General features: G+C 39.4%; 1 protein-coding gene across 1 annotated transcript; it reads left to right on the top strand.

Moving 5' to 3' along the window:
• Positions 1-2,657: 2,657 nt before the first annotated feature.
• On the top strand, positions 2,658-3,365 carry CLDN14 (claudin 14; the record flags this gene model as incomplete). The annotated part of the gene is made up of 1 exon (XM_083361619.1): positions 2,658-3,365. One exon carries the CDS (start codon positions 2,658-2,660, stop codon positions 3,363-3,365), a length of 708 nt encoding a protein of 235 aa, XP_083217745.1.
• Between the last annotated feature and the right edge of the window lie 8,025 nt (positions 3,366-11,390).

Here is an 11,390-nt window from a genome sequence, read left to right as displayed (position 1 = left end):
CAGTTATCTATTTCAACAAAATATACTGTAAATACTGATAATCTTTCATGGTAACAGGTTAAAAAATTCTTAGTAAGAATTATTGAATAATGTAATAGTTGAGTTGTTTTTTATCTAAACGTATTGTCAATATTGTTCCACACACAATAACTACATGCATACTGAAGTAATTCAACTTACAGAGTTCACAGAAACAGCAAACCATAATCTAGCCCACATGTCTCATTTATTATGATTATTATGATTATTATGATTATTATGATTATTATGATTATTATTATTATTATTATTATTATTATTATTATTATTATTATTATTATTATTATTATTATTTCGGTTTATATACCGCCCTACTCCCAAAGGACTCAGGGTGGTTTACAAGGCAAAATTTAAAAACAATACAATATAAAATTAAAATTAAATTAAATTAAGTCTAGCCGCAAAAAATTAAAATCACAATTTAAAAACATTAAACCCCTCAGTCCAGACCAGATAGCTCAAAGAGCCAGGTTTTTAGGTCCCGGCGAAATGAACAAAGGACGGGGGCAGTCCGGAGTTCCGTTGGCAGTTGATTCCATAGGGCAGGCACACCAACAGAGAACGCCCTCCCCCTGGGGATCGCCCGTCGGCAATCCTTGACCGGCGGTACCCTAAGGAGGCCCTCCCTGTGGGAGCGCACAGGACGATGGGAAATTGATGCTGGCAGCAGGTGCTCCCTCAGATAATCCGGGCCCATGCCATTTAGGGCTTTATAGGTCATCACCAGCACCTTGAATCTCACCCAGAGGGCAACTGGAAGCCAATGCAGCTTGCGGAGAAGAGGTGTTACATGGGAGTATCAGGAGACTCCCATCACAACTCGTGCGGCTGCATTCTTCACCAGCTGAAGCCTCTGAGTGGTCCTCAGGGGCAGCCCCATGTAGAGAGCATTGCAGTAGTCTAGCCGGGAGGTCACGAGTGCATGGGTGACTGTGTGTAGGGCATATCGGTCCAGATAGGGCCGTAACTGGCGCACCAGGCAAACCTGGGCAAAAGCCTCCCTGGCCATGGCTCCTATATGATCTTCCAAACTGAGCCGTGAATCCAGGAGGACGCCCAGGTTGTGGGCCCTATCAACGGGGGGTAACACCTCACCCCCCATACTTAACGATGGAAAAGATTGGTTAGTCTGAGATGCCGGTATGCACAGCCACTCAGTCTTGGCAGGATTGAGATGAAGCCTGTTTCTCCCCATCCAAACCCGGACCGCCTCCAGGCAACGGGACATCACGTCAAGGGCATCACTGGGTTGGTTCGGGGTGGAAAGAAAAAGCTGGGTATCATCAGCATACAACTATCTTCATACCATCATGCCAACCAATTGTTCATTCCTATCAGCTGTTATCTTGCATGGAATGAAATAAGCAGGGTGCTTGGGCAAAGAGTGCATGGTTGTAAGAAAGGCTTTTTAGGATTGTATTATTTTAAAATAAGTTCAGAACAGTTAACGGTCTTCTCCAATAGGTAAATGTCTTGTGGATTACTTGCAGCTGATTTAGTATAGTTTTCCAAATGTATGGAAGTATTTCTTTTATAGCAGGTGAACCTACTTAAAAGTTAGTTATAGTCCTCAAATATTTAATATTGATAAAAGACAATCTTTTTTATCTCAGATTGGTCTAACTTTACTTAATGTTAACATGTTTGTAGGATTTTTTGGGTGACATCTTGAATGTTCATCTGGTTTTTTGCAGCTCAGATCTGGTAGGTTGGTGAAACCATGTGAGGGTACCCAGGCACATAGGCTACCGTATGCAAGCATCTGGCAAAAATCCATTATCAGGAACCACTGAAAATGTGATTTCCAGTTGGAAAAAATGTTCTTCTTTTGTGCTGTTTCAGCTTGGATTCCGTGTGGAACAATTGCAGTAATTCTGAAGGCACAGCCCTGCAGAAATGATAAGATAGTTTTCATATTTCACACGCTGTCACTTGCCTCAAGATGATGCAAATTATTTACTTTCAAGGGCCTTTATTAAAAGAACAGTCTCAAGAAATACTGGAAGGTGATAAAAACAGGTTTTAATTCATTGTTTGTTAGACTCTTCTGGAAGGCCTATGTTATTTTTATTGCGATAATTGTGGTGGTGATGATTATTACTATTATCATTGTACTTAATCCAGATGCATTTGGACATGTTTATGGAATTCAGGATGAACTTTTCAGACATTTCATTCTGCAAAGTATCATTCAGGCAAACAATTTCTGAATCTGTTTTTGTCTCATGAGTGAATGTTCTAATTTTGTTATTGCTATTAAAAGAAAGATTTTTTTTAAAAAAAAATCACTTGAAAACATTGTTCTAAGTCATAATTTGTTTCCAATAGTCTTCTTCTTGGTGTTGACAGAATTTTGTAAATAATAATGAGCTTTCTCCCCATTTTCATGGAGTTCATTAAAGTCAGTGAAATATGCTAATCATTACATTAAGTACCTTTGGAATGTACATTATTGGTCACCGGGAAATTCATTCCTGTAATGTTTAACTTCTTCTTCTGCAATTATTCTTTATTAGGCGTTCAGGAGGTGTCAAAGCAAATCCGCCATATATGTACCAGGAAAAGGTGATTTTTCAGAAGAATTCCAACAGTCTTGTTAGGGAACTGTGGACACTGAAATGCAAAGCATGGCATTTCAGCTGCTGGGGGTTTTTTTGAGTCTTTTTGGCTTAGCTGGAACCATCGCTGCAACCATCCTGCCTCACTGGTGGAACAGTGCTCATATGGGAACCAATATCATCACAGCCGTGGTATACATAAAGGGTCTCTGGATGGAATGTGTTTGGCACAGTACTGGGATCTCCCAGTGTCAGTTCCACCATTCACCGCTCGCTTTGCCTCGTGACCTTCAAGCGGCCCGAGCCATGATGGTGATATCGTGCATTCTTTCAGCTCTAGCCTGTGTGACTGTTGTTATTGGCATGAAGTGTACCCAATGTGCTAAAGGGTCCTCCACCAAAAAGGTCTTTGCTGTCCTAGGTGGCATTCTTTTCATACTGGCTGGAATTGTGTGCCTCATTCCTGTTTCTTGGATGACAAATGTTGCGGTGACTAATTTCTACAATCCAATGTTGCCCGATGGGATGAAATATGGGATTGGGCATGCCCTTTACCTTGGCTTTGTGTGTGCTTCACTGAGTATAATTGGTGGAATAATCTTGTGTGCTTCATGTCAGCAGGGGGAGAATGACATAAATTCCCAACAACAATCAAGAAGTGCAAGATTAGCTCCATCCTCCAGACCACCAATGGCTTACAAGTCAAATCACAGTCCTTCACAAGCATCCGCTTCTTACAATGGTTACAGGTTAAATGATTATGTATAAATTCTGTGGGACTTCTCTTATGTATATGTTGCTGTCAGTGTTTCTCTAAATACGTTTGTATATGTGTATACAAATTATGTTATTACATCTATGATGTTTGTAGTGTTATCAATGTACTATAATTTCTATGTTTATTACTATTTTACTTTTTGTATAATTAATGCAATTTTAAAAGAAAAGATGTTTTGGAGCTTGAAATTAGAATAAGTAGCCTTTTCCTAGAGAAAGACTGCAAATATTTACAAAAAAAGGTTTGTGATTTTAGACAGGCTGCTCAGCACAAGAGTTCCAGACTGTGGAACTGTGAGTAACAAGGCACATTTGGTACAATAAGGCCCAGATGTGTTGTTATTTTAGTAGTGATCATACAAAGTAGTCTCATACTAAGTATTTTGATCATGTAAATGGATAATCTTGTATTTGTACTTCATTGTATACTTACGGGATATTTTGACAAACATGTGTGTTTGTGTGTATCTGATTCTAAGACATGTAGACAAAGAAAACAAAGCTGTGTAATAGCTCCGCCCTTTGTATTGGTTTCCTATCAGTCATGCGATGTAAGGCAGGAAATGTGGATGTAAGGTTAATCTGGCTCTGACATTGACCACCAGGACCGAATCTAAAAGTGTTATGATTCCATTTCAATAGCCTTTTGATTCCATTTCCTTGTAAATGACAAATTATCATTTAAATTGTAAAGGTAATTGTAAAGGTAATTTTCATTTCCTTGTAAATGAGAAAATTTGCCCCTTCTAGATATAATTAACAATGTGCAGTGGTTAGTATATGGGAGTGTCATCTCAAACTATATTAGGAAGTTGAAAAAGCAACCCGGAAGAATGCAGTAACAAACCTGTGTGATTGTCAAGAACAGTAGACAGATATGTTCATGTGTATGTAGTCATTAGGACTTGAGCATGACTCAGGATGATGAGGAGGAGGAGGTGGAAGAGGAAGAAAAGAAGATAGGGTGACTTGATGGGAAAACAGGCTCCTTTCAATTGTTTACCACAATGAACCAATTAATTATGAGTTTGGTCAATCGCTTTCTTCGAAGGTACACTTATTTCCCTTCACTTTTGTCTTTAGTCGCTGCACATGTTAATCTCTAGCAGTACTATAATTTGATTAGCGTATTTGATTAGCATAGGCTATTTAGGCTGAGTGTGATCGATCGATTGATTTTGTATGCTCTCCAGTCAGAACTTCATGCTCTGTGGCAGAACGTTTCAGTCTAAGTGTGTTTCTCTCTCTTCAAACCTTGCCAGTTTCCAGGGACTGCGTTGCTATTTCTACATTACCTGTTTCACACACACACACACACACACACACACACACACACACTAACAGTGATGTCCCCTAGCAATTTTGTGTATATGTTATAGAAAATTGGAGAAACTCCCAAGATATTAGAAAGAAGTAAAGATTTTTGGTTTAATTTTTCATCTCTTCCCTGACTAGAACCACCCATTCTGGAAGAACAGTTTCTGCAAGATGGTGCCCCCCCACCCCAATTCATTAGAGACAGTCCCAAAGGATGCCAGTGTTGAAGGTATCAAAAGCCAGAAAGGTCAAAGAGGACCAGAAGGGTTGTACTTCCCTTTGCGTGACAAATGTAGTTTCCAGTTGTATCCTGGCCTGAAATATTTAGCATGACTCCAAATAGTCTGCTTTCTCTAAGACTGAGTTGTACCACTTTCTGTACAACTGTTCCTAGAGAAAGGGGAAGTTGGAAATAAGTTATATTTTTCTGCCCTCTTGAAGGTTGCCGTACAATTCAAAAGTTATGAATAATCATGCCTATTAATATTTTTTCCATTATGTTTCTTCTTAGCCCTTGCTAATGTTTATGTAAGAAACAAAATTAGTTCATATAGTTAAGTCCTATGCTTATTATAGTTTATTTTCAAAACAAAAGACATGGCTTTCTCTTTAGAGCTTCTTTTTTCAACCTGGTACATTCAGATTCGTAAAAACCAAAAGCTCCAGAATTCTTAGCCAGAGGCCTCGCTGACATCATGAGGAGGCACATTAAATTGGAAAGGGATGGTTTATAGCAAGACTATTGCAATCCATGGCATGTGCTAAAGCTGTATTTGTGGGGGCATTTATATTAGTATATGAAAACAAGCCACTATTATTTCTTTCATATTAGTTGTTCATGGGAAATTGGATATGGGATAAAAAAATTAAAACGACAGCTTGAAAAATATTGTACAGTTATATCCTTTAAAAAAAAAGCAAAATGAAAATTCATTATTTAAAGAATAAAACTGTTTTTACCTGCAGGTCATATGCTAGAAATCTTATAGCTAGTACTATATATTTCAAATGTAGTTGAAAATAGATTATTAGCATTAGCAATGATGAGAAAGTGATGAGAAAGGCAGTTTGGATTATACTTGCTTTCCTCCTTCTGAAGTAATAAATCTGTAAAAACTTAAAAATTTTCCAGAATAAACTGTTGTGAATAATTATAAAACAGTGACATCAAGTGGCCAAATTGTGCATAACATTACACTGCCAGTATCTGAATATTTTTCAAAACCTGAGCTAATATGCTCCATATTTCCTGTTATTCTCTCTCTCTCTCTCTCTCTCTCTCTCTCTCTCTCACACACACACACACACACACACACAGACAGACAGAGAATACAAGCAGCATGTCTGCACTTTATTTGTAGTCTAAGGCAAATTGCATTTCCACACAGCAGTTCAAATTGCTAAAATGATTTCTAGTGGAATTCATATTGGGAATGAGACTGGTAAGACTTGGATATGGTGGTTCAATAATATGAATTAATTTACATTAGCAAAACCCACCAATTTAAATGATTATGAGTACAATTTGGTGAAGTATTATTTTTAGCTTCATTTTTACAGCTTAGAAAATATTAGCCTATTTGGAGCTACTTACTACAGGTAACCCTTTAATATATTTATTCTAGTATTTAACATTAAGCTGTATTTTCAGAATTCCTTCTTTCCTTTGTAACTTTCAAGCTGTTCCAGGGGATTAAAGGGAGGGAAGATTCTTTTGAGACAGCATGGAGATCACAGATGGGAGATAAACTGGTAAAAACTATTCTCTCCTGTTCATACTAAGGTCTTCTACTAACCTTGGCCCCTTCATGGATTACTGCCTTGTCGTGGTGAAGGGGCTTGTGTAATTCAATGAAGCTATGAGCTATGCCATGCAGGGCCACCCAAGACACACAGGTCATAGCAGAGTTCTCACAAAATGTGATCCACTGGAGAAGGAAATAGCAACCCACTCCAGTATCTTTGCCATGAAAACCCCATGGACAGTACCAAACGTAAAAAAGATATGACGCTGGAAGATGAGCCCCTCAGGTCGGAAGGCATCCAATATGCTACTGGGGAAGAGCAGAGGGCTAGTACTAGTAGTGTCAGAAAGAATGAAGCGACTGGGCCAAAGCCGAAAGGACGCTCAGCTGTGGATGTATCTGGTGGTGAAAGGAAAGTCCGATGCTGTAAAGTTTTATTCTCCATAGGAACCTGGAATGTAAGATCCATGAATCAAGGAAAGCCGGACGTGGTCAAACAAGAGATGACAAGACTGAACATCAACATGTTAGGAATCAGCAAACTAAAATGGACAGGAATGGGTGAATTTAATTCAGATGACCATCAGGTATACTACTGCAGGCAAGAATCCCTCAGAAGAAATGGAGTAGCCTTCATAGTCAATAAAAGAGTAGGAAAAGCAATACTGGGATACAATCCCCCAAATGACAGAATGATCTCAGTTTGAATCCAAGGCAAACCATTCAATATCATAGTAGTCCAAGTCTATGCCCCAACCACCAGTGCTGAAGAGGATGAAATTGACCGGTTCTATGAAGCCCTACAGCACCTTATAGAAGTAACACCAAAAAATGATGTCCTTATCATCATGGGGGATTGGAATGCTAAAGAAGGAAGCCAAAAGATAACTGGAATAACAGGCAAGTTTGGCCTTGGAGTACAAAATGAAGCAGGGCACACAGGCTGATAGAATTTTGTCAAGAGAATACGATGGTCATAGCAAACATTCTTTTCCAACAACCCAAGAGACGGCTCTACACATGGACATCACCATGTGATAAAATAAATCACCAGATGGTCAACACAGAAATCAGATTGACTATGTGCTCTGCAGCCAAAGATGGAGAAGCTCTATACAGTCAGTAAAAACAAGACCAGGAGCTGACTGTGGCTCCGACCACGAGCTTCTCGTTGCAAAATTTAGGCTTAAACTGAAGAAAGTAGAGAAAAGCACTAGGCCACTCAGGTATGAACTAAATCATATCCCTGACGAATATACAGTAGAGGTGACAAATAGATTAAGGAATTAGATCTGATAGACAGAGTGCCTGAAGAACTATGGACAGAGGTTCACAACATTGTACAAGAAGCAACAACTAAAACTATCCCAAAGAAAAAGAAATGCAAGAAAGCAAAATGGCTGTCTGAGGAAGCTTTGCAAATAGCTGAGGTCAGGAGGGAAGCGAAAGGCAAGGGAGAAAAAGATACACCCAATTGAATGCAGAATTTCAGAGAATAGCTAGAAGAGATAAGAATGCCTTCTTAAATGAATGGTGCAAAGAAATAGAAGAAAACAATAGGATAGGGAGGACTAGAGATCTCTTCAAGAAAATTGGAGAGATGAAGGGAACGTTTCATGCAAAAATGGGCGTGATAAAGGACCAAAATGGCAGGGACCTAACAGAGGCAGAAGAGATTAAGAAGAGGTGGCAAAATTACACAGAACTATACAAGAACAAGCTTAACATCCCTGATAACCACGATGAGGTGGTCACTGACCTCGAGCCAGACATCCTAGAATGTGAAGTGAAATGGGCCTTAGGAAAGCTGAGCAACAACAAAGCTAGTAGAGGTGACAGTATTCCAGCTGAGCTATTCAAAATCTTAAAAGATGATGCAGTAAAAGTGCTACACTCAAGTTGCCAGCAAATTTGGAAAACTCAACAGTGGCCACAGGATTGGAAAAGATCAGTTTACATTCCAATTCCAAAGAAAGGCAGTACCAAAGAATGTTCAAACTATCTCACCATTGCACTCATTTCACATGCTAGTAAAGTTATGCTTAAAATCCTACAAGCTAGACTCTAGCAGTATGTGGATCGAGAACTACCAGAAGTACAGGCAGGATTTCAAAGAGGCAGAGGAACTAGAGATCAAATTGCCAACATATGCTGGATCATGGAGAAAGCTAGGGAGTTCCAGAAAAACATGTACTTCTGTTTCATTGACTATGCTAAAGCCTTTGATTGTGTGGATTACAACAAACTGTGGCAAGTTCTTAAAGAGATGGGAGTACCAGACCATCATATTTGTCTCCTGAGAAACCTATATGCGGGTCAAGAAGCAACAGTGAGAACTGGACACAGAACCACTGATTGGTTCAAAATTGGGAAAGGAGTCCGGCAAGGCTGTATACTGTCACCCTGCCTGTTTAACTTATATGCAGAGCACATCATGAGAAAGGCATGGCTAGATGAATCAAAAGTTGGAATTAAGATTGCCGGGAGAAATATCAACAACCTAAGATATGCAGATGATACCACTCTAATAGCAGAAAGTGAAGAGGAACTAAAGAGCCTCTGGTTGCGAGTGAAGGAGAGTGCAAAAGTTGGGTTGAAACTAAACATTAACAAAACCAAGATCATGGCATCCGGCCCTCTCAATGCCTGGCAAATAGATGGGGAAGAAATGGAGGTAGTGACAGATTTTATTTTCTTGGGCTCCAAAATCACCGCAGATGGGGACTGTAGCCAAGAAATTAAGACGCTTGCTACTGGGGAGGAAAGCCATGACAAATCTAGATAGAACACTAAAAAACAGAGACATCACCCTGTCAACAAAAGTGCGTATAGTCAAGGCTATGGTCTTCCTAGTTGCAATGTATGGCAGTGAAAATTGGACCATAAGAAAGGCTGAGCGCCAAAGAATTGAGGCCTTTGAACTATGGTGCTGGAGAAGACTCCTGCGAGTCCCTTGGACTGCAAGGCGATCAAACTGGTCAGCCCTAGAGGAGATCAACCCTGACTGCTCTTTAGAAGGCCAGATCCTGAAGTTGAAACTCAAATACTTTGGCTACCTAATGAGAAGGAAGGACTCACTGGAGAAGAGCCTAATGCTGGGAAAGGTTGAGGGCAAGAGAAGAATGGGATGAAAGAGAATGAAGTGGCTGGACGGAGTCACTGAAGCAGTAGGCGTGAGCCTAAATGGACTCCAGAAGATGGTAGAGGACAGGAAGGCCTGGAGGAATGTTGTCCATGGGGTCGCGATGGGTCGGACATGACTTCGCAACTAACAACAACAACAGCAACTAACTTTGGCTATGACCTAGAATTAGCTTAAGTATAAAATAAGACAATTACATAAAAAGTGGGCTTTAAAAAAATGATTTCAATTCACCCAAGATTCAGTAGAAATCTAAACAAACTGGTATGATTACTACAAATCTATAGGTCCAAGATTTTATCCACATCTTTTCTCCAAAGGACCTGAAGACTGGACAGATGCAAGATTATTAAAGAAAATTCAAAATTAGAATTAAGGGGAATTCTGTGACAGTGAGAACAATTAATCAGTGGAACAGCTTTACTGGAGGTTTTCAAAAAGAGATTGGATATCCATTTGTCCAGAATGGTACAAGGTCTTCTACTTGAGCAAAGGGCTGGACTAGAACACGGGTCCTCAACCTTGGCAACTTTAAGACTTGTGGACTTCAACTCCCAGAATTCCTCAGCCAGCTTCTGGGAGTTGAAGTCCACAAGTCTTAAAGTTGCCAAGGTTGAGAACCCCTGGACTAGAAGACTATTCCATTCTATTTCCCACTCTATATTTCACAGCACACGCCAGACATACCTTTGTCACTTATACTAACTTATGATAAACCCCACATATATTCTAAGAAGACATTAGGACATTATATTAGGGGAGAATACCATGATGTCACTTTACTTTTTCTATTGTAAAACTGTTACTATAGTTAAACAAAAGAACTTGTGGACAGCTTAGATACATACACTTTTAAATATTTGAAGTATTTAGCAATATTTCTTTATATTGATATATGTATCTTAATTTATTTCTTAGTCCAAATAAGTTGTAGGTACATGCTATATTCCCAATTTAGTTCATAAATGTAAGATTGCTTGTGAAAACTGATCCTTCAGTATTAACAAGAAGTGAAATAGAGGAGATGTCTCTTCAAAATGAATCCATGTAGTCATTACAGCTAGTGGCTCATGTATGTATGGATCTGCATTTTTATCTTTCATTATTATTATTATTATTATTATTATTATTATTATTATTATTATTATTATTATTATTATTATTATTTATTGAACTTATATACCGCCCTTCTCCCGTAGGACCCAGGGCTGTTCACAAGGGAATTAAAACAATATTACAATACAAAAGTTAATAACAATTAAAATAGATTAAATTATCCTTGATTGAAAATCTAAAACCCTTATAACTCTGATTAAAAAACCCAATTACAATGTTAAAAATTAAAAATTCTCAGTCCTGGCCGGAAAGCTCAAAGAGCCAGGTCTTCAGGTCCCGGTGGAATGAGCGAAGGCCAGGGGCAGTCCTGAGCTCTACGGGTAGCTGGTTCCAAAGGGCAGGCGCGCCCACAGAGAAGTCCCTCCCCCTGGGTGTCGCCCGCCAGCAATCCTTTACCGGCGGCACCCTGAGAAGGCCCTCCCTGTGGGAGCGCACAGGACGAAGGGAACTTGATGCCGGCAGCAGGTGTTCCCTCAGATATCCCGGACCCAAGCCATTTAGAGCTTTATAGGTCATCACCAGCACCTTGAATCTCTTGGAGTTTGCATGAACAGGGAAAATCAGTTATGAATGATAGTATAAAAAAAGCTTGCACTAATGTAGTGGTCACACAGAATTAATTGCATTCAGCTTGAATGACTCTTGGTGTTTCTGTGAAGCAGAAATTAGCTACATTCTATGAACAGTTACATGGAA

Source organism: Vipera ursinii, assembly GCF_947247035.1.
Source record: "Vipera ursinii genome assembly, chromosome: 4".
Classification (NCBI taxonomy): Eukaryota; Metazoa; Chordata; class Lepidosauria; order Squamata; family Viperidae; genus Vipera; species Vipera ursinii.
This window is presented reverse-complemented; position numbering and strand designations above follow the sequence as displayed.